The 24,847-nt window shown below is 37.3% G+C and overlaps 1 protein-coding gene and 1 pseudogene across 3 annotated transcripts in view; both read right to left on the bottom strand.

The window, feature by feature from the left end:
- Cbl (Cbl proto-oncogene) overlaps positions 1–24,847 on the bottom strand; it is a 104,805-nt gene that overhangs the window by 67,302 nt on the left and 12,656 nt on the right. The window contains exon 2 of one of the 3 annotated variants that reach the window (XM_027930587.3): positions 3,674–3,921. In XM_027930587.3, the coding sequence (XP_027786388.3) occupies positions 3,674–3,921 (248 nt within the window). Of the gene's footprint in view, positions 1–3,639; positions 3,922–24,847 lie in introns of those variants that run through there. The other 2 variants (XM_071616771.1, XM_071616772.1) reach the window with 2 other exon arrangements.
- On the bottom strand, positions 23,012–23,915 carry LOC114088850 (mitochondrial pyruvate carrier 1-like; annotated as a pseudogene).

Raw genomic sequence — 24,847 nt, 5'->3', positions numbered from 1 at the left:
CTCTAAATAAAATACAAAATAGGGCTAGGGATGTGGCTCAGTGTTTGAGTGTCCCAGAGTTAAATCCCCAGTACGGAAAAATAGAAGAAGATGACGACCATGACAATAATAAGTGTTGGTGAGAAATTAGAATCCTGATACATTGCTAGAGGAAGGCAGAATGCTGTAGTCACTTGTAGAAGCAGTTTGGAAGTTCCTCAAAAAGTTAAACACAGAATAACCATATGATTTAGCAATTCCTTTCCTAGTTATAGACCAAAAAGGAGTGAAAAAAATAAATAAACAAAATTTGCACTTTAACAGCAGTTTTTTTTTTTTGGGGGGGGGAGTCCTAGGGATCAAATCCAAGAGCACTTTACCACTGAGGTACACCCCAGCTTTTTTTGTTTTTTTTGAGACAGGTTCTCAATAAGTTGCCCAGGCTAACCTCAAACTTGTGATCCTCCTGTCTCAGCCTCCAGAGCCGCTGAGATTACAGGTACGTGCCACTGCAGCCTGCTACATTATTCTGAATAGCCCCAAAATGTTAACAAACCCAATGTCCATAATCAAAATGCGTATGACCGTACATTGAAAAATCATTTAACTATAAAAAAAAATGAAGTAATGACTTACAATATAAATATGTATGAACTGTGAAAGCATACTAAAAGAAGCCAGATACAAAAGGTCATGTTGTACAATTCTATTTCTATGAAATGTCTAGAACAGGTAAATCCACTGAGAGAGAAAGCAGATATTAGTGACTGGGCTAGAGGGGAGGTGGAAAAGGGAGTAAGGAGTGACTGCTAACGAGTATGGGTTTCTTTTGGGGGTGATTAAAATAATCTGGAATTGAAGAGTGGTGACGACTGCATAACTGAATAAACTAAAAACCACAAGTTTGTATACTTTACTGGATTGTATACTTTTTAATTTTATTTTTCAGTTGTAGATGGACACAATACCTTTATTTTATTTATTTTTATGTGGTGCTGAGGATCGAACCCAGGGCCTAAGATGTGCTAGGTGAGCGCTCTACCCCTGAGCCACAACTCCAGCACCCTGAATCGTATACTTTGAGAGTGAGTTTTACACTACATGAATTATATCCATATAAAAAAAATAGAAAAACTTCTAAGCCAAAACATAGATCAAAAATATCAGACACTAAAGCTCATAAATTTTCCCTTATCAGGAGAGAGAGAAAAAAGAAAAAAAAAAAGCCAGGCTTAGTGGGGCACTCCTGTAATTCTGATTTAGGAGGCTGAAGCAGGACAAGTTCAAGGCCAGCCTCAGCAACTTAGCAAGATCCTGTTTCTAAATAAAAATTAAAGGAATGGGCACAGTGGTGCATGCCTGTAATCCCAGCAACTGGGCGGGCTGGGGCAGGAGAACTGCAAGAAGGAGGACAATCTGGGCAGCTCAGAGAGACCCTGTCTCCAAATTTAAAAAAATAAATAAAAAGGGATGGTGGGGAAGGAGGAATGGAAGAACTTTAGATAGGGCAAAGGGGAAGGAGGGTAATGAGGTAGGGTAAGGGGGTAGGAATGATGGTGGAATGAGTTAGACATCACCCTAAGTACATGTATGAAGACGTGAATGATGTGAAAATATTTTGTGTACAGTGACTTGAAAAATTATGCTCTACGTGTGTAATATGAAATGAATTACACTCTCCTGTCATGTATAAAAAATTATAATAAATAATTTAATTTTTAAAAAGGGATGGGGATATATATATAGTTTAGTGTAGAACAAACCTGGGTTCAATCCCCCAAATCCCCTCCCCTCAACATACACACCAACTGTTTTATAACAATCTGTCACCTACAAGACAGAAAGTCTACAGGTCAAAGTCCAGCCCTTTATAACAAGACTCCAACTATATTTCCACTTATCTAGCTACCATAGTTCTAGCCAAACCAGACTGTTCATGTTCCTTAAGCAGTCTGTATTTTCATACAACTATGTTAAAGGTCTTCTCTTGACTTCTCTACATAGAAAACTCATAAAACAACCTACAAAATCTAGTTCAAATAACACTTCTTTTTTGCTGCTAACTCTATGCCACTAAGCAAAACTGTTCTTGCAGCATCCTGTATGTATCTCTATTGAGTCATATTATCTTATATCATATTTGGATGATGTTACATTAACATCATATTTTTAAAAAAATATTTATTTTTTAGTTGTAGTTGGACACAATATCTTTATTTTGTTTATTTATTTTTATGTGGTGCTGAGGATCGAACCCAGGGCCTTGCACCCGGCTAGGCAAGTGCTCTACCACTGAGCCACAATCCTAGCCCCTTAACATCATATTTAAATGCTTTTTAAAATTCTTTCGCTTCCTAGAATTAGCCACAATAAAGTCTATAGTAGTTGGTAAATTTTTAAAGTTTTGTTAGCTACTTATTGAGATTATAAATATATTTTTGTTCTAATTTGAATAGAACTCCATTGTGTATATATGCCACATTTTTGTTATCCATTCACCTACTGAAGGGCATCTAGATTGGTTCCACAGTTTAGCTATTGTGAATCGTGCTGCTATAAACATTGATGTGGCTATGTCCCTGTAGTATGAGATTATATTTTTAAAAACTCTTGCCAGGCTTGTTAGCACACATCTGTAATCCCAGCCGCTCATGAGACTGAGGCACAAGGATCGCCAATATGAAGCCATCCTGGGCAACTTAGTGGGATGCTGTTTTAAAATAAAATAAAAAGGGCTGAGGATATAGCTCTTGCCTAGCATGTGCCAGGCCCTGGGTTCTATCCCTAGCACAGGGGGAAGGGAGGGTAAAGAAGCACTCTCAAATAGTTCAGTACCCAGTGCTATAAAAGAAATCTGCAATATGAAATAACTAGTTAGCTTAGAGTTCCATATAGTCAACATTTCTTTTTTACTTGCTTTCTTCCTTTTTCTTTCTCCCCCCCACCACCAACAAGCCCAGGGCCTTACAAAGGCTAGACAATGAGCTACATCCCCAGCCCTTTTACATTTAATAAGAATAAAGTTCATTTGCAAGTAAATCAGAAGTTATAAATTCCTACAGACTGAATTTAGTCACCAGAAATCATTTCAAGAAGAAAAGATTGATACCTGAACTAAACCTGAATAATTAGTTACAGTCAAGGTATATGAGTAATGATGTGGAAAAAATTTTAAGTGGGACAGGGTTGCCAAAATTGAAGCCATCAGAGACTAAGAAATAGTAAACTACAAAAATACCATTAGTACATTACTGCTAGAGTCATGCATAGTTACTTAATGCTTTCAAAAATTACTATTCCTTCCAATTAAGTGTCCCTCAAGAGTAAATTACTCACTAAAAAAATCCTAGTAGAATTTATATTTTGTTACTTTTTCTAAATGAGTTAAAATTTATTTCCAACTGGTCAAAACCAAACACAATAACATCAACATACAATTAACTTTCATGATCCCCCAGGTCTTCAAAGGTCTACGGTCTGCAACCATTTCTATAACTTTAGGAAAACAAGTCTACCAGACTTGAAGATGGCTCAATGTCCTCCAAAAGAACCTTTACATAAAGCACACCTTAAAATCTACTGTCATGTTCCATTCCAGATAATATAAAATTCAAACAAACTCAACTACTTCTATGGTTATCCATTCAGGCAGTCACAGACCTGAAATAATATTTGTGTAGTATTTCTCCATTACCTAGGCTGAGAATTCTCCTCATACATTCTTTCTTTCCCCTCCTTGAAGAGGCTTATGGTCTGCTTAGTTTTCTTCATCAAATTCTCCATGAACACCCTAAAATATTCATTTTCTCCAAGTGTCTCCATCTTCCCCTCATATCTTGACAAGATAGTACGGAGATGCTGGTAGGTATCTGGCAGCAGGTCTAAGATATAAGGTGGGCTATTCTTCAGCGCCAGCTTTGGGTTCTGACACAACCGCACCACCTGCAACAAATATAAAAGAAAGGCTATTACTTGAAGGATCTTAAGGACAATTTCTTTTTTTAAGATAACGTTATGAAATATGTGCTCTGTTAGTAGAAACATGAAAAACACACGAATACCTATCAACCACAGGCAATCACTATATTTCTAGTGGAACCCTTAGAAGGATGAGTTCTTAAAATTCTCAGACACAAGGACCTGAGTTGATCCTCAGTTAACAAGAGTTTTTTAAAAAAAGCAAAAAACTCTATAAAAGACTAATGGAGTAGACAATACACAGCAGACTAAATGACTGGAAGTAAACAGGAGAAAAATGTCCCTACAAATGCCTAACACATGATAGATAAAACAAAACATGGCAAATTGCCTTTAAATACATGGCTGACCCCACAATAAAGAAAATTTCCAGGGGCAGAGGGGAAAAAAAGGCTGTCCTGGGAGGTAAATTTCTGTAATCTTTGGGCTTGCAGCTTTGTTTTTATTTATTTATTGTTATTATTATTTAGGGGGGGTACCAGGAATTGAACTCAGAGGCGCTTAACTACTAAGGCACATCCACAGCTCTTTTTATTTTGAGACTGGGTCTACTAAGCTGCTTAGGACCTTGCTAAGCTGCTAAGGCTGGCTTTGAACTTGCGATCCTCCTGCCTCAGTCTCCCAAGCCATGTGCCACAGCACCTGTTAGGGCTTGAGTTTTAATAAACACTAGGGGACAGGAGCAGAGAGGCCTTAGACCCAACAATGTATGAAGTTGAATTGAGACACTTGTTCCTTCCCAAAGAAGAGAAAGACACTCAGAATTTACCTGCTAATTCTTTTTCCCATCTTTTGCTTTAAACTTTCCTGAGTTCTCATGTTTTAAAAATCCAATGTAAAATCTGTTTCTAAACTGGTGGATTTAGTCCATTTTGTATCTGTTACAATGACTGATAATTTGTAATTTATTCCCACCTTCTTGCACGTGCTTCATTTAGGTGGATTTCTGTGTCAGACACTACTAGAACAGAAAAGTCCAGAAATATATCTACACGAGCACAGATATATTTATGACAAATATGTGTTATTCTCCCCCCACCCCACCCCCCCAAAAATAGTAGAACAAGTGAGTATCCATATGGGAAAAAACAAAAACCAAACTCTCACCCTATACCATACATACATATATATGTACATACGTTAGAGACCTAAATGTGAAAAGCAACTCTAGAAAGGTTTAGCAAATAATAAAAGAAAATTATCTGCATCACTTTCTTATTAAACTTTTTAAATTAGGACAATAAAAAGCACTAATCATAAAGAAAAATATTAATTATATTCTACTACTTTAAAGGGAAAAAATTTAAAACAAAAATAATTTAACTTTTTTATCAAGACATCACAAAGAGTAAAAACACAAGTTATGGAATCAGAAGACATGTGCAGAACATATCCAGAATATGTACCCAAACATATGTATGAAAAATACATAAAGAACATCTAAAAATCTGTAAGACAGATAATCTAATACAAAAATGGACAAAAGATTTGAATAGGACCATCACAAAAGATGATATTCAAATAACCAATTAACATTCACATGAATAGTGTTTAACCTCGTTAATCAATCAGGAAAATGAAATTCTAAGATCACAGCTACATGAACACCAAATTGGCAACATCAATCACTGGCAAGGATATGGAGCAAAAGGAACATTCAAATACTGTCAGTGGAAATCTAAATTGATTCAAACAGCTTGAAAAACAGTTCAGCACTATACTGTCAGGTTAAAGATTTGTACACTCTTATGAACCTGCAGATACATGCATGGAAAGTCATAAAAAGATACCCAAGAACATACAAAAAGCATGGTCATGAAAACAGGAAACTGCCCAAACATCCATCAACAACACATACATAAACTTGTGGTATATTCGTTAAAATACGCAGCTGCCTAACTATAACATGGATACTTCTCCTTCCAAGTTGATCTAAATAAACCAAGAAGAAAATACATATAATATCTGCATATGCATGAATGTATTACTGTTCAAAGATATCTATCTAGACCATATTATTTAGGTATAAATATAAAGGTGGTGAAATAACAATCGAAAGGAAAAATAAATTTTATTTGTGGATGATATAATTTATCATGAAGAAAATTAAATCAAAGAGAAAGAACAAAACATCAGAATGATAAAAGAGTTTAGTTGAAGTTTGATTTCAGATAGACACACCAAAATCAACAGCATCCCTAAATATTATATAAATAATTTTAAATATAACTTTGTCATTTAAAATCTTTTTATTTATTTATTGTTTTTTTTTTTTTTTTTTTTTTTTTGGGTACCTGTAGATGGACAGAATGCCTTTATTTTACTTGTTTATTTTTATATAGTGGTGCTGAGGATCGAACCCAGTGCCTCATGCATACTAGGCAAGCACTCTACCACTAAGCTACAGCCCCAGCTCTAAAATTTAAATAAAAATTTAAGGTTTCTAAGAATACATCTACCAAAAGATACAAAAGACTTTAAAGCTGGGCATGGTGACACACACCTCTAATTCCTGCAATTCAGGAGGGTGAGGCAGGAGGATCACAAATTTGAGGCCAACCTCAGCAATTTAGTGAGGCCCTAAGCAATTTAGTGACCCTGTCTCAAAATTTAAAATTAAAAAGGGGTGGGGGCTGAGTATGTGACTCAATGGCAAAGCACCTCTGGGTTCAATCACCAGTATCAAAAAAAAAAAAGACTTTTATAAGGAAAAACTCAAACTTCACTGAGGAAGATAAAAGACAAATAAATCTATCTTGTTTATAAGTAAAATGATTCTATATTTTAAAAAATTGCAATTATCTCCCAAATTAGTGTATAAATTCAGTATATTACCTATCAAAATTTCAACATTTTCCATGAAACTTAAGGTGGAAAAAAAGAATGAAACTTAAGGTGATCCTAAAGCCCATCCCCCAAAAATCTGAAAAATCATAAGGTATTTACCCAAAGTGCTATCAAGACTTATTATATCTTAAAATTAGCATGATGTTGGCCAAAGGCAAATGGTCAAAACGGAACAGAAAGACAAACTTGATAGAGACCCAGGCAGAAATGGAAATTCAGTATCATGTGACATTTCAAATCAAGAATTCAAGAGACAAACTTAATTACAGAAAATAAAATGAAATTGTGTGTTATCCATTATATAAACAAATGTCAGATGAATCAAAAGATTTCAAAGAAAAAATTAATTAACTAGCTATATTCTGTGTATAAAGAAAAAAACTTTAAAGCTTTCAGAAAAAAAACAGAATTAGTTGAATTTTATATCTCAAAAGTTTTTATTTTTGTTGTTGTTTAGTTGTAAATGGACTCAATACCTTTATTTTGTTTATTTATTTTTAGGTGGTGCTGAGGATTGAACCCAGTGCCTCACATGTGTGAGGCAAGGGCTCTACCACTGAGTCACAGCCCCAGTGCAAGATTTTTAATAATACAAAAAGCACAAATCATGCCAGGTGCAGTGGTGTACACCTGTAATCACAGTTACCTGACAGGCTGAAGCAAGAGGACAACTACTTAAGAGGCCAGCGTAGGCAACTCAGAAAGACTGTGCCTCAAAATAAATTTTAAAAAGTGGTAGGACATAACTCAGTGGAAGAGCACCTGCTTCATATGCAATCCCCCCAAACTGGTTAACTTAACAAAACTAATCCTTCGAAGTCATGGTAACATGTAAGGATTAATGAATTAGTTCCTGTTTTTGCATTCTTAAAGTTATATACACCCTTTGCCAACTAAATATTTCTCTTTATCTCTAATAACATTTCTGCCTTAATGTCTATTTTATCTTACACAGCTAAACCAACTTTCTCACCTTGGTGTTTACATGATATATCTTCTTCCATTTTCTACTTTCAACATTACTGCATTTTCACATTTAATGTGTGATTTCTTTATACACAGAATATAGTTAGTTAATTAGATACTCTGGTTCTAATTAATTTGATCTAGTTACATTTAATGTATTATAAAATTGCTATTTTTATGCTAAATATTGCCAATTTTACATAGCTCACCTAGTAAGTATTGAAACTCATATAAATAATAAAATAATTTACTATTTGTTCTCTATGTGCCTTGCCTGTTGTATCTCCTCTTTCTTGCCCTCTTGTTTTAATCATTTTTTAAATTTTTATTTTTCCATTTTTCTCCACCACTAGCTTATCAAATACATATCATTTTACTATTCTTTCAGTGGTTACCTAAGTGATTATAACATATATCTCTCATTTACAAATTCCTCCATAAAATTAGCACTTTTACCACTTCCCAGACAATACAAGGGCATTGGAACACATTTATCACCATTTACTTTCTTTTCAAATACAGTACTATTACGGTTACATACTTTAATTCTTTTAAAGTCCACATCATTATTACTATTATTTTATACAACTAAAAATCACTCATATTTACCCACATAACAGTCCCTTCCCAACATTTTCACCCATTTGGAATCATCTTCCTCCATTCTGAACAACCTTTAGTATATCCTTTAAGGGTGGTTTTGCTGGTTACACATTCTCCTCAATTTTTGTTTCTCTGAACACATCTTTACTTTCTATTTTTAAGGGATGTTTTCACTGGTAAAGATTGGTGGTTATTCGCTGTCACCACTTTAATGCTATTATTTCTCTATGCCATGTTACTATTAAAAAGTCAGGCTGTCAGTCTTGCTGGCTCTGTTGAAGGTAAAATGCCTTACTCTCTTATTGCCTTTAAGATTTCTTTGACCTGTTTTCTGCAATGTTACTATGATGTTCCCCAGGCGGATTTTCTTAATATTTTTCCTGCTTGATACCACTGATCAGCTTTAATTTGTGGTTTGATAATTTTCATCAGTTTGGGAAAAATCCATAGCCAAATTCTCATCAAATATTGTTTCTGCCCCATTCTTTTTCTCCTTTTCTTTTTTCTTCTTCTTCTCTTCTATAAAACTTTAATTACATATACCCTATGTCTCTTTATGCTTTTCAGTATTCTCTACCCTTGTATCTCAGTATCAATATTTTTTCCTGACTTAACCTTCTACTTCAACAATTCTCTTCAACTATATCTATGCTGCAAAGTCTATCCATCCACTGACTCTTAATAATCAGTTATATTTTTTTTCAGTTCTAGAATTCCTACTTCATTCTTTTTTATCAAGTCTGTCAAAATTAAAAATTTAGGCTTTAAGTATATATACATATTGTGTGTATATATATATATATATATGTATACATATATACAATATAAGCAGATACTATATAATCATATTTAAGAGTAATATATCACATAATATACAATTATATCTATATTTTGTTTCCTTATGTTCTGGTATGTGCATGCATGCACATGCATGGTACTGGCAACTGAACCCAGGGGTACTTTACCACTAAGCAATATCCCCATTCCTTTTTGTTTCTATTTTCAATTTTTCTTCATGATAATCTGCTGGATCTTGTCTTTTTATATGCCTAGTTTTTTTATTGAAGGTTGGACATTATATACAAAAAATTAGAGACATTTTGAGGCTATGGTTGCTATTATTCAGAAAGGATCTACTTTTGCTTCCAGTAAGCAGCTAGGCTAGGGACACTAGGAATCCCAGATCATCTAATCCAAATCAGAACTGAGAAAATTAAAGACCTGGTTTATTTACCTATACCAACCGGTGTACCTCTATTCCTTCCTTACTCTTAGGATATAGGCCCTCTGGGACCAAACAAATCCTAGTGTTTCCCTAGGCCCTCCATCTTAGCAAATCCTAATTCCAATGTTCAGTGCTCCTTGACATGAATATTTTGAAAGTCTATTCAGTTTCTCAGCTGTCACTTCCAGCGGCAGCAATGACATCCAGGGGAAAGATAACCTCAAATAGGAGATTTACCTCTCATAGCTACACTCACCTTTTGGAACCTGACCTTGAAATTTCTCATTTTTTTTTCTAGCTGTCAGAAGTATATTTGATTCAAAACGACCTAATGACCTAACCTAATATTGAGGGAAGCAGACATCTGATATTATCCTCATTTCACCTTAAAAAACAAATAGGGTGGCATATAACTCAGGGGTAGAGCACCTGCCTTACTAAGCATACACAAGGACCTGGGATCAATTCCCAGCACCACAAAAATAGAAATGTATGAAAATCTTGCAATGGCCCAGGGCAATGGCACATGCCTGTAATCCCAGCTACTCAGGAGGCTAAAGGAGGAAGATCACATGTTCAAGACCAGCCTCAGCAACTTAGTGAGACCCTGTCTCAAAATAAAATGAAAAAGACTCAGAATGTAGCTCAGAGGCAGAATTCCATTAGATTCAATTGTCAGAACTAAGGGGAAAAAAAAAATCTTGCAAGGAAACACATTAATTAGTTCAATATACACTAATAATTAATTTAAGAAGAATTTTCAATGTTCCCCCGCAAAAAAACATACATGTTTGAAATAATATGACCACTTCCCTGATCTGATCACTACATTTTATAAACATGTTGAAATGTTACACTGTATCCAATAAATATGTACATATTTTAAAATATTAACAATTATTGTGCTAATTTAAAATAAAATGTATTCTAAAAAAAATTTTTTTTAAGTTGTTTTTGAGCCAGGTGTAGTAACACACCCCTATTTAGCTACGTAGGAGGCTGAGGCAGGAGGACTGCAAATTTGAGGTCAGGCTGGGCAACTTACAACATGAATAAAAATAAAATGTTTTTAAAAGGATTTTAAGGATACAGCTCAGTGGTAAAGCATCCCCAGGTTCAATCCCCAGTATCACAAAATAAAAATTTTAAAAAGCTGTTTTCTTGTGTGATCAAAAACTCTTTACAAACTCTTAACATGTCTAAATGAGATCATGTGTGGTGGCAAAGGCTGTAACACCAGAAAATCCACATTCTGAGGCAGGAGAATCACACATCTAAGACCTTCAGTAACTTAGCCAGACCCTGTCTCAAAATAAAAAAGGAGTGAGGCCATAGCTCAGTGAGAGTGTCCCTGGGTTCAATCCTCAGTACTAAGAAAAAAAAAAAAAAAAAAGATGTCTGAACGATTTCACTCTATAGATATACCAAAACATATCTTTAACTATCCTTTCTAAAGACTTTTGTTGTTTTAAAGTCTTCATTATTACAATTACTACTGTGATCAACACACTAAGGCATTTTATTCTTCTATACATCAGATTTTTCCTTAGAATAGATCCCTCAGAAGTGAACTATGTGTTCACAGAACACATAGAACAACTGCAAAATTTCCAGTTACTAACTAATCGTTAAGGACTCTTCAAATGTTAAGGCAATATGAAAATTTTAAAACTAGGTATATTATTCTCTCTAGACTATTTCTTCTTTTTTATCTTTTATTGATTTTATTTTTTTAAATACACGACAGCAATGGAATGCATTACAATTCTTATTACACATATAGGGTAGAAGTTTTCATATCTCTGTATATAAAGTATGTTCTTGCCAATTCATGCCTTTATGCATGTACTTTTTTTTTTGCATTACAATTCTTAATACACATATATGCCACAATTTTTCATATCTCTGTATATAAAGTATGACACTCAATTCAAGTCTTCATACATGTATTTTGTATAATGATGTCCATGACATTCCACCTAGACTATATCTAGAAATCTTGAAAAACTGCCCTATATAAGCCCAGCAAATAAAAGGTTGAATCAACAAAAATATTCAATGCATAAATGTTTTAATTGTATTTTAGGAAGCTGCTCATCCTATGCAGTATTCAAGCCAAGAGGGACCAACTTAGTTAAGAAAAAAGGCTCCATCACAGAAGAATTATATTCTAAATACTGCAGAGTTAAGAATAAAACTAACACTGGGGTTATCATGAACTGAAATTAATGTCCATGCATATATGAATTTGTCGGAATGAACCCAAATACTATGTGTAACTATAAAGCTCTAATAAATAAATAAAACAGATAGTTCCCAATTAAGAAGTGTTACATTCCAAAACCTCATTTGAAAGTCAAGTGATAATTTAGAAATAGTTAATAAAAATATTTATATAGTAGATCCCTAGTTTAGCTCCTACAGGAGAAGAGTCTAACATTAAAACCAAGAAATAAGGACCTAGGATACCTATAAATATATAATACTTTATATGTCAATTTAAGAAAAGTATTGAAAGATTTGGATTGAATATTTTATTTTCAGAGAAAACTGAACATGTTTTACTCTGAAAAAGAACCAGTATAACTACAATGCACCAATTAAAAAAAAAAGTGTTAAAAATAAAATATGTGAGAATCAATCTAACAATGAAGATGAAATACTTCTACATGAAAACTACAGAGCACTAAAGAAAGAAACTGAAGAGCTGGGGCTGTGGCTCAGTGGTAGAGCACTCACCTGGCAAGCATGAGGCATTGGGTTCAATCTTCAGCACCACATAAAAATAAATTAAAAAAAAAAAAAAAGTTTGCCTGTCAGCAAGCTGAAAGAAAGAAACAAACAAACAAACTGAAGAAGACTTTAGAAGATGGAAAGATATTCCAAGTTCTTTGATAGGCAGAATTAATATTGTCAAAATGGCCATACTACCAAAAGCACTATACAGATTTAATGCAATTCCTATGAAAACTCCAATGATGTTCTTCATGGAAAAAGAAAAAAGCAGTCATGAAATTCATTTGGAAAAATAAAGAGACCCAGAAGCAATTCTTCGCAAGAAAAGTGAAGTAGGAAGGGCTGGGATTGTGGCTCAGTGGCAGAGTGCTTGCCTCACACGTATGAGGCACTGGGTTCGTTACTCAGCACCACGTAAATAAAGGTATTGTGTCCATCTACAACTAAAAAATATATATTTAAAAAAAAAAAGTGAAGCAGGAGGCAAATACCAGACCTCAAATTGTACTACAGAGCTATAGTAACAAAAACAGCATAGTATCGGCACCAAAACAGACATGAAAACCAATGGTACAGAATAGAAGACACAGAGATAAACCCATATAAATACAGTTATCTCATAATAGACAAGGGCACTATAAACATATATTGGAGAAAAAAAACTGAACAGGCACCTCATGGGAGAAGAAATACTATAGGTCAACAAATATATGAAAAAAAGTTCAAAATCTCTAGCAATTAGAGAAATGCAAATTAAAACTACACTGAGATTTCATCTCACTCCAGTCAGAATGGCAATTATCAAGAACACAAGTAATAGTAAATGTCAGCAAGGATGTGGGAAAAAAGGTTCACTCATACAGTGCTGGTAGGATTTCAAAATGGTGCAACTTCTCTGCAAAGTAGTATGGAGATTCCTCAAAAAACCTGGAATGGAACCACCATTTGACCTAGTTATCTAAATCCTTAGTATATACCCAAAGGATTTAAAATCAGTATACTATATATATAGTGATGCAGCCACATCAATGTTTATAGCAGCTCAATTCACAATAGCTAAGTTATGGAACCAACTTAGGTATCCTTCAACAGATGAATGGAAAAGAAAATGTGGTATATATACACAATGGAATATTAGCCATAAACAAGAGTGAAATTAATGACATTTGCTGGTAAATGGATGGAACTGGAGACTATCAAGCTAAGTGAAATAAGCCAGTCCCAAAAAACCAAAGGCCTAATGTTCTCTCTGATAATGTTGAATGCTAACACACAATGCGGGGATAAAAGTTAATTGGATTAGACAAGGGAATGAAGGGAAGAAAAGGGAAGGGGGTGGGAATAGGAAAGACAGTAGAATGAATCAGACATAACTATATTCATATATGAATACACAACCAGTGTAACTCCACATCATGTACAACCAAAAGAATGAGAAGTTACACTCCATGTATGTATAATATGTCAAAATACACTCTACTACCATGTATACATAAAAAGAACAATTTTTAAAAAAAATATTTATTTTTTAGTTGTAGATGGACACAATACCTTTATTTTATCTATTTTTTTATATGGGGCTGAGGATCAAACCCAGGGCCTCAGACGTACTAGGCGAGCACTCTACTTTGAGCCACAACCCCAGCCCCAAATACAATTAAAAAAAAAAAAAAGTGGGGGGAGTGAGGTTTAGATAGAGACAACTGATAGATATAGAGACCAGTAAATTAAAGGATGTGGTTTTTCAAAACACCCATTCAACAAATATATATCAGGGGCTAGGTACAAGGTCCGGAATCTGAGAGGCATCAGACAATAAAAAGGAAATCAACAAGAAAAATACCCAGTTCTCAGCTGAGAATTAAATTAAGGCAATGTAACAAAAGATATTGGATGACTATTTTAAAGTAGTAAATAGGGAAAACTCTCTAGTGACATTGAGGCTGAGATGAAATTCCAGGAAAGACACAACTACACACAATCAGAAGAGTAGCCCCAGCAGAGGAAACAACTACTCCAATAATCCTCAAGTGAGAAAAAGTTGAATATGTCTGAGCAATACAAAGATCAGCAGCCAACAAGGTGGAGAGACCAACTAAGAGAGATTTGTGGGGGCTGGAATTGTGGCTCAGTGGTAAATAGATTGCCTGGCATGTGTGAGGCCATGGATTCAATCCCCAGCACCACATATAAATAGACAGACAGATAAATAAATAAAAGATCCACTGAAAATTTAAAAATATTTTTTAAAAAAGAGAGAGATTTGTGGCTGGGCTCAGTGGCATACAACTGTAAGCCCAGCAACTCAAGAGGCTGAGATAGGAAAATCATAAGTTCAAGGCCAGAGTTTGCAAGACCCTCAGCAACTTAGCAAGAAGCTCAGTGGTAAACTACCCTGAGTTCAACCCCCAATAAACACCTCCCCTGCAAAAAAAAGAGATTTGTGGAACAGTAAGGGAATTGCCAGGAAGACATTATGATAAAGCCCTAAATTTAAGTTTCCAATTAAAATTTAAAAGGACTAAATAAAGTTTTAATATTTTGACAAGACTGCATCAAACAGCCAGTGTGGTGGTGCACACCTGTAATCCCAGCAACTCAGGAGCCTGAGACAGAAGGATTCTAAGTTTGAAGGATTCTAATTTTTAAAAAAATTAGAAAAGAATCGGGAGGGGTTCAGTGGTTAAGTGCCCCTTGGTTCGATCCCTAGTACAAAACAAACAAACAAAAATACCTGCATCAAACAACAACATCAAAACGTAGGTCATTAACCTTGAGTAAACTTCTTAACCTGAGCCTGTTCTTTTATCTGAAAGATAATGCCTATCTCATAACAAAATGTTTATGAAAGGCCTGAAATTTGCCAATAAGGTTGACACCCATAAACTCCCCTCCTCATTTCCTTAGAACTTGACCAGATTTATCTGCAAGAGCTGGTAGAAAGACAAATAATACCCAGGAGCAGTGTGTACACTGGCTATTCCAGCTATTCAGGAGGATCACTTGAGCCTAGGAGTACCAGGCTATAGGGTGCTCTACAGATGCAGAAGGGACGTCCACACTAACTTTGGCAGCAATATGGTGATTTCTTGGGAGCGGGGACCACTGGCTGCCTAAGAAGTGGTGAACTAGCCCAGGCCAGAAGCAAAACAAAACCCCTGTGCTGATCAGTAGTGGAAATGTACCTATGAATACCCACTACAACTCCAGCCCAGGTAATACGGCAATACCCATCTCTTTTGCACCTTTTGACGTAGGGCACTTTGCCAGTGAACAATGTCTTCAAAATTAAGAAAAGTTTGTTTTCTGGATTTTTATGAATTCAGAAGTTTACTGATTTGTACATTTAAAAAAAGAGAGAGAGATAAGGTAGAATGGCAGACCTCACATCAGCTTTTCTGTTAACACCCTAAAGCTGATAACATTCCTACCATCCTGGATCACTGCTACAGTGTCGCGACCCCTTGCCCGCAAGGAAGACGCAACACTCAGGAATCTTCTCTCAGCAGTTTATTCAGGTCCCTTGATATTTATTATTCTTTCTTCTTCTCCTTCTTGCTCCCGGATGCCCTCCCAGCCTTAATAAAGCATCCCAAGCCCCAATGCAAAGCTGCCGCGTGGAACTCTCTCACAGGGTGGTGAAAAATCATGTGCCAACTCTCTCAGATAAGGAGTTGTTTGTCACATACCACAGCGGAGCCAGCGCCATCTCGTAATGGCGACCATAGTCTGCAGAAACGGCAGAAGCGGCTCACCACAGTTCCCCCTTTCTGTTTTATTAAAACAATACAGGCGAGAGTAGAGGTCCTATCCCACTGTGCAGAAGTGGCTGCATAGTATGGCTCAGTCCTAAGGAGGGCCCTTCCCCAGATCCGAGGCCATATCGTCCATAGGGCGTGGACGCGTCTAACCCGCATGCAATAGGACATGCTCTCCTTGAGGTCCACGTCAAGGATCACTCAAGTGCAGTGCCTTGCCTCGCATCCTGTATCGTGACGATGGTGGACGAAGGGGGATAGCTGAGGCTGAACTGTGGCTGTATTAATGACAAACAAGTTGACAGCACCCTGAAAGAAAGGCACGGACTTTAAAGCGATAGTAAAGCACTAGTGTGGAAACCCATCTGCGTGCAATGGCAGTAAAACCGGCAGAGTGCAAGGACTTTCCAACACTAAGAGAATAACAAGGAAAGTCATGTCGATCCCAGTGCAATGTTATAATAACTTGGGGTGCAACGACCATGACAAAGGTTTACTGTTTAAGATGCGCAAGCCAGACTTGAGGTGAGTTGCCATTTTCTAAAGCTGCAAGAGCTTGTATGATCATAGCCTTTTCTTGTGCATGGCGAGTTTTAAGGCGACAGAGAAACCACAAACAAAGTATAACACTGAAGCAACACATTGCACCAAAAATGCCTACCCCCACCCACTCTTTGAAGAAGGAAAAAGCAGAAGATATCCAATCGGTGAATCGACCCAAAGTCACTGGTTCGACACAGGTACTGTTCAAGACAGCTATCTGGGTTAGTTGAGACTGGATCATGTCTTCCGCTGCCATGGACCAATTTCCGGCCAAATATTCGCCAATGATGCGGGAGGCATTTCTGGAATCATTAAATCTGACAGAGGTTATGCATAAATGTGCACGTTGGTCAACACAACCCAAATGTACTAGGTCAGACAATTCCTCAACTTGAGCTTGAAGCAGATCTATCCTTTGATTAGCAGCCAAAATCCCAGATAAAATGTGTTGATTAATTTTACTTTGGGATTCAAGTACGGTGGATGTTTGTTGAATAACCTGATTAATAGTGGCAGCAGTTTGTACTTGGCTGGCCATGGCTACTCCAGCTGTAACTGCTGCAACAGCAGATACCGCCACAGCTGTCATTATAGCTGCCGTAATTCCAAAATCTCTACGGGCTCTAATCAATTCAACAATAGGAAAGGATTCTGGATCTGCAGTAACTGGGATCGGGACAAAGGTTGGAATTTTCATAATCACTGCCATAGTCCAGGAGCCATTCCAACACTCAGACAAGTAGCAAGTAACATTAGAACAATTAAGCATCCCCTGTAATGTAACATTAGCCAAAAGAAACAGGAACGGAGATTGGAGACAGACTGCTGCGGAGGGCAAAGTAGCATTTGATAAAAAGCATATCCTTATCCCAGGCAGGGTGTCCTGCTGCATGATTTTGTGCAGCCTGCTCTACCGCGCCCTCTAGCATAAATGCTCTCCAGTCCAAGTATTTGCCTGGGGAGACACAAGCGCGCACCAGACTAGCCCAATCTGAGGGAGTCATGCAAAATCTAGTAAGTCCCTCCACTTGAGTGAGAGTGAAAGCGGCATCTATGCCATAAGTGCGGACAGATTCTGCCAAGGTTTTAATTATCTTAAAGTCTAAAGGCTCATGATATCTTCCTCTATTATTGTCCTGAAACACCGGGTACGCAAGTCCCATATCTGTATTAACTGTCCTCCAAACTTGTGCATGAAAAGATCTCCCGGAACCTTGGCTCCCCCCCACATACGGGGGTGGGGCAACAGGCATCATATCTTCTTCTAAATTTTCAACCTCCTCCTCCTCAGAATTCTGTTGACCAATATTAGATCCCTCCCCCTTCTTACAGTAGGCATGCGCGTCTTGTGTCTCCTTTTTCTTCTTTTTCATTTTTATCTTATGTAGTTGTTGCAACAATATATCAAGGTCCTCAGAACACTCTGAGCCGCTTGTGTCCTCAGATGTTTTGAATTCGGTCAAGTCTGGATAGAGCCTTCTCCTATTTTTATCTTCAGGCTCTTTTGCCTTCTCACTACTGTTACTTTTGATACTCTCTGCCACTTCACTATGTGATCCTTCAGATTTTTCCTCATGTAGTTGTTCAAGAACGGCCTGACCCTCACTCACAGCTTCTTGGCATTTACCATCTGTAAGGCAACTACGGACCATGTTCCAAAGGGGTATCACCCCACCCTCTAATATGCCCTGCTCAGATGCAAAGTCAAGATCTTTGCCTAATTTATCCCAACTAGGTACAGTAAGGCTGCCCGAAAATGCAAACCACGGTGCAGCGATATCTATCTTCTGTAAAAATCTCTGTAAAGTACAATGTTTCACTTCCAGGCCCTTGGAACGTAACAGGCCATCTAGGGCCAGGAGAAGCGGACTTGAAGATGCGGCACCCATGACACAACAACAAAAGAAGCACAAAAAACAAAAGCGAAAGTAGAAGCAAAAGTACACAGTGCAGCTGCAATAAAATGTAAGGCTCTCTCTGTGTTTACAGAGGAGCTGCCCCGCTTTGGTCGCGGATCCCATTTACTAGGGACTAACCCCGCTTTGGTCGCGGATCCCACTTACCTGGGATTAACCCCGCTTTGGTCGCGGATCCCACTTACCTGGGACTAACCGGTGCACCACCCCTGACTACTGAGAGTTCTGATTTCCCGGGTTTCGGCACCACTTGTCGCGACCCCTTGCCCGCAAGGAAGACGCAACACTCAGGAATCTTCTCTCAGCAGTTTATTCAGGTCCCTTGATATTTATTATTCTTTCTTCTTCTCCTTCTTGCTCCCGGATGCCCTCCCAGCCTTAATAAAGCATCCCAAGCCCCAATGCAAAGCTGCCGCGTGGAACTCTCTCACAGGGTGGTGAAAAATCATGTGCCAACTCTCTCAGATAAGGAGTTGTTTGTCACATACCACAGCGGAGCCAGCGCCATCTCGTAATGGCGACCATAGTCTGCAGAAACGGCAGAAGCGGCTCACCACACTACAGCATATAGCCCTACACAGTCTCTAGCAAACAAGGAATAGGCAAAAGGAAGCAGGCAACACAAGAAAAGGTAATCAACAACCTGCAAAAGCTAAGGTATCCACCTCTTCAAAGGTCCAAACGAAGTACAGCTCCTAATAAAAATATTTAAATTTAGCCAGGCACATGCGTATAATCCCGCCTATAATCCCAGTGTCTTGGAAAGCTAAGGAGGAGGCTCTCAAGTTGGCAGTCCAGCCTGGGCAATTTTGTAACTTTGTCTAAAAATAAAAAGGGCTAGGGATGTAGCTCAGTGACAAAACACCCTGAGTTGAATCTCCAATATTTAAAAAAAAAAAATGTATTTATATCCAGAGATACACATACCAACCCATATTCCCCCTACTTAAAGGCTAATGTATTAACACCAGAGCTGAGGTTAAAATACAGGCTAATAATATGCAGCTAACGCCATAATATGTAATTAAAATGTGTCTAGGGGCTGGGGTTGAGGCTCAGTGGTAGAACATCCGCCTAGCATGTGCGAGGCCCTGGGTTCAATCCACAGCACCACATATAAATAAATTAAAGAAAGGTATCGTGTCCAACTACAACTAAAAAATAAACATTTTTTAAAAAATGTGTCTAACATGGGCTGGGGTTGTGGCTCAGCAGTAGAGTGCTCGCCTAGCATGTGCAAGGTCCTGGGTTCGATCCTCAGCACCACATAAAAATAAATAAATAGGGGCTAGGAATATAGCTCAATTGGTAGAGTATCTGCCTTGCATACACAAGGCCCTAGGTTCAATCCCCAGTACCAATCAAATAATCAATAAGTAAATAAAGGCATTATGTCCAACTACAATTAAAAAATAAATATTTTTTAAAAATGTATCTAACATCTCTGGGAAAGAAGTATACTATCCTTTACCCTTCAACAACACTGCCAAAATACTAAACTAAAATTGCTCTGGTGTTACACGTACAATGCGAGCCTACAATATGCAATCAATCAGTGTTTAATGACAATGAACTGAAAAATACCAGCCCTTACACCACAAAATGTCTCTAAAACACTTGAATCAAATGCATTTTGAAACTAAAGCAATGTGCCTTCCACAAACTTGTGCTTACTTAGAATGTGACCTTGAAAAGATCATTTGAAGAAAGAACATCCACTTACTCAAGATCATTTTAAGATGAATCATTGCATGACCAGGGAAATCAGCACTCCACTAACAACACCAAGTCTTGAACTATGGAACACTAACACAGACCATAAAGAAGATATAAACTGGGTGTGATGGGCACACACCTGTAATCACAGCTACTCAGAAGGCTAAGGCAGAAGGATTTCAAATTCAAGGCCAGCTTGGGCAACTTTGTGAGACTTCTTCTTAAAATAAAACTTTTTTTTAAAAGGCTGGAGCTGGGCATGGTGGTACACACCTGTAATCCCAATGACTTGGGAGGCTGACAAAGGAGGATTCCAAGTTCAAGGGCAGCCTCAACAACTTAAAGGGCCCTAAGCAACTTAGTGAGACCTTGTCTCAAAATGTGAAGTGTCCCTGGGTTCAATCCACAGTATCCAGGGAGGGGGGAAAAAAAAAAAGTGGAGGGCTGGAGTTATACCTCAGTGACACAGTGTTTACAAGGCCCTGAATTTAATCCAGCACTGGGGGAAAAAAGGAGAGGGGAAGAAGGAAAAGAGGCCTAGAATGTACTCTGGGGGAAAAAAAAAATAACATAAATATGTAACCTTTAAAATAAGGTGGCAAAAAAAGGACCCGGGTAATTCAAGTGAATAGTTAACAAACATCAAATGTCAAAATGACCTGCCTTTCTGACTTAGTGAATTTTAAATTGGCAGTTAACCTCCAAAGCATAAATGTGTACTCTGAGCTTAACAAACATCCACCAAAAAATTTCTAAAATATAATAAAATATTTTCTTGCTTAGTTTGGCCTCCATTTGGTCAACTTTATTTCACTTTCCAAGTCTCACAGTAGCAAAAATGGTTGCCTTTTGTTTACTTCTCCCTGTATATTTACAGCATCACTCAGAACAATATTAAAAAGAAACGTGCTTATTAGCTCTGGGAAACCGAGAGTATCCTTGTACAGCTGCCACATACTACATTCATAATAGCCTCTCACTGGCTTCATTCCTCCCTTTGCTTCTGCCAAGGCTAAATGGTCAAATGAAAAAAATTGAAGATCACAAAAAAATTTATGATCACAAAAAGCAAAAGACATAAGCAACATTATCTACACCTAATTCTGTTTTGAATGCAGAATGTTTTTACGCAAATTATATAATTATATAGTACAATGTTATTGTATGCCAAAATACACAAAAAGTATAATGCAGCTTTACAAACATCACATATCTAAACTTGATGTTTTGACCTATCACATTTTTCATAGGAAAAAGTTCTATAGATACTAATTTCACTTTCTGTGCCCAGCTCCTTCATCAGCATTACAGTGGGTAGACTCTTTGATTATATTTGTATGCATGTGAAATGTGCAATTTCAAGGACAATTATTCCATTTTATTTAACCAAGCATCACAAGTGTTTCACAACTTCCTTGTCCATAAAGATATTTAATAAATGTCTGTTGGTCATCACTACACAAGATAAGGGACAATAATGTTAACAGTCTTCAGTTTAAAAGTATGTCTTTTCTTGTTATTGCTTGACTTGTTTGTCCATTTTCAGGCACAATCATGACTTTTTTATTTATTGGTTCTTTTTAGTTATACATGAGAGCAGAATCCATTTTGATATAATTATATAAGCATGGAATATATCTTATTCTAGTTAGAGTCTCATTCTTATGGATGTACATGGTAGTGGGATTCACTGTGTTGTTTTCATATGTGTACATGAGGTTCATTCCACTGTCCTCCTTTTGCTTATCCCCTTCTCCTTTCCCTCCTTTCCCCATTGTCTAATCTACTGCACTTCTATTCTTCCCTTTACACCCCCCCCCCACCATTTTTTGTGGGTTAGCTTCACATATCAAAGAAAACCACCTTTGGTTTTTGGGACTGACTTACTTCACTGAGTTAGTATGGTAGCCTCCAGATCCATTTGCTGGCAATGTCATAAAGTCATTCTTTATGGCTGAGTAATACTCCATGTGTAGATATACATTTTCTTTATCCATTCATCTTTTGAAGGGCACCAAGCTTAGCTATTCTGAATTGAGTTTCTATAAACATTGATGTGGCTGTGATACTCTATGCTGATTTTAAGTCCTTTGGGCATATACGGAAAAGTGGGATAGCTGGGTTAAATCGTGGTTCTATTCCAAGTTTTCTGAGGAATCTCCACACTGCTTTCCAGAGTGGTTGCACCAATTTGCAGTTCCACCAGCAATGTATGAGTGTACCTTCTTCTCTACTCTTCACCAACATTTATTGTTACTTGTATTTTTTAAAAATTATTACTGTTTTTTTTTTTCCAATCAGGACTCAAATTAGGTGGATTCACTGCAGCTGATGGATATGTGGGGATGGAACCCAGGGCCTTGTACATGCTAGGCAAGTGCTCCACCACTCAGCCACACCCCAAGTCCTGTTACTTATATTCTTTTTTTTTTTTTAAAGAGAGAGTGAGAGAGGGAGAGAGAGAGACAGAGAGAGAATTTTTTAATATTTATTTTTTAGTTTTCGGCAGACACAACATCTTTGTATGTGGTGCTGAGGATCGAACCCGGGCCGCACGCTTGCCAGGCAAGCGCGCTACCGCTTGAGCCACATCCCCAGCCCACTTATATTCTTTTTTAAGTTATTGATGGACTTTGATTCTATTCACTTATTTATATGCGGTGCTGAGAATTGAACCCAGTGCCTAACACATGTGAGGCAAGCATTCTACCACTGAGCCACAACCCCAGTCCTTACTTGTATTCTTTTTTTTTTTATAACAAATATTTAAATCATTTATTGCCATTTAAGTTACAGCATGCATCTCAATGTACATACTGCATGGAAATACACAGACAGTTTTTCAAACACTGAAGATCAGATTTTAGGTATGTGTTAAGTTGTTGCATATCTTGCAGTCATTAAAGTCAAGAAGTCTGAGTATTTAAATGTGAGTAGTTATAAAATTTTGCTCTGTTCAGTTTTTCATTAAGCAAATCCCAACAGATAATATGTGTATGAATACAGATAAAACCATCATTGGAAATTATTAAGTTAATTGCATATTTTGAGCTACTCTATGAAGAGAAAATATTCAATACTTGTAAGGCAGCAGAGAGTTTGTTTAGGGACTCTCAGCTATATCTATAAAAATGGTATGGTTAGTAAAAATAGCATTCCACATTTCCTCCTATTCATGCTGATGGAATCTGTGACTCTGCAGCAGTAGCTGGGGTGCTGTCCTTTCAAGAGCTTGTTCCTTCCATTTCTATGCAGATGCCTTTTTAGTCATCTCATATCTGATAAGCCGTCCTCCCTGAATGAGCTGGGCTACTTCGTTTGTTGCATGGCATGCAAAGAGAAGCCAGTTTCGAGGCTGCACCTTGTAGGCAAATCTCATGAATGTCAAAGAATAGCAACAGAGGGCAAATGTCATTCGTCCACTGATGATCTCTGGAGACTTCTTCATGTCATTGATGGCAGCAATGGGGAGACCCCAGTTGGCTACTGGGCCCCAGAAGTGCGTACTTCATAAGGTAGTCCCGGAAGTCCTTGCTGCGGACATAGTCCGCCGCTTTCCGCACCAGCGCGCCAGCCATGGTCGTACCGGACACCGGGCCCTCGCGCTTCTGCAGTCTCCGCCGCCCGCGCAGCCCCCTTACTTGTATTCTTGATAACTGCCATTCTAACTAGAGTGGGATGGAATCTCAGTGTAGTTTTAATTTGCATTTCTCTAACTGCTTGAGATGGTAAACATTTTTTAATATATTTGCTGATCATTTATATTTCTTCTGCAAAGTATCTTATTCAGATCCTTTGCCCATTTATTGATTGGGTTATCTGTTTTAATTTTATTTTTTTTGTTACTGTTATTTTACTAACACTAAGGAATTTTTATTTCCATTTAGGTAGAACTATATGCTTATAGGACTTCTTTTTAAGGTTGAGAACTTTTATTTGTTGTCTTCACAAGTGCACTCCAGCTCCAAGAACCACATGACACACAGTGTTACCTCAATAAATATTTTGAGAATGAATATTCACTTATCATAATTCATGAATGAGGTGGGGTTTTTGCTTTAAGTATTTTTATCTCTGTAGACCCCAACTTATCCGTGGAAGAATTATTCATCATCTCAAAGTTTTCCATATCTAAAAAAAAAAAAATGCCTAAAGTGCTATGCTACAAAAATAAGAAGAGGCTGGGCATGGTGTCACTCACCTATAATCCCAGCGGCCCGGAGGCTGGAGGATCTCGAGTTCAAGTGAGGCACTAAACAACTCAGTGAGACCCTGTCTCTAATAAAATACAAAACAGGGCTAGGGATGTGGCTCAGTGGTCAAGCGCCCCTGAGTTCAATCCCTGCTACCCAGAAACAAACAAACAAAAAATTAAAAATAAGAAGAAACCTGGATACAGTAGTGCATGCCTGCAATCCCAGTGATTCCAGAGGATGATGAAGGAGGGTTGCAAGTTCGAGGCCAGCCTGGGCAACTTGAGCAAGACCCTGTTTCAAAGTTAAATAAAAAAGTCTAGGGGGTTGTGGTTCAGTGATAGAATGGCTCTGCATTCAATCTCTAGTAAAATAAAAAAAAAAAAA

This window comes from Marmota flaviventris, chromosome 9 (assembly GCF_047511675.1).
Source record: "Marmota flaviventris isolate mMarFla1 chromosome 9, mMarFla1.hap1, whole genome shotgun sequence".
NCBI classification, from domain to species: domain Eukaryota; kingdom Metazoa; phylum Chordata; class Mammalia; order Rodentia; family Sciuridae; genus Marmota; species Marmota flaviventris.
Note: the sequence above shows the minus strand (reverse complement) of the source record. Positions and strands in the feature narration are given on the sequence as shown.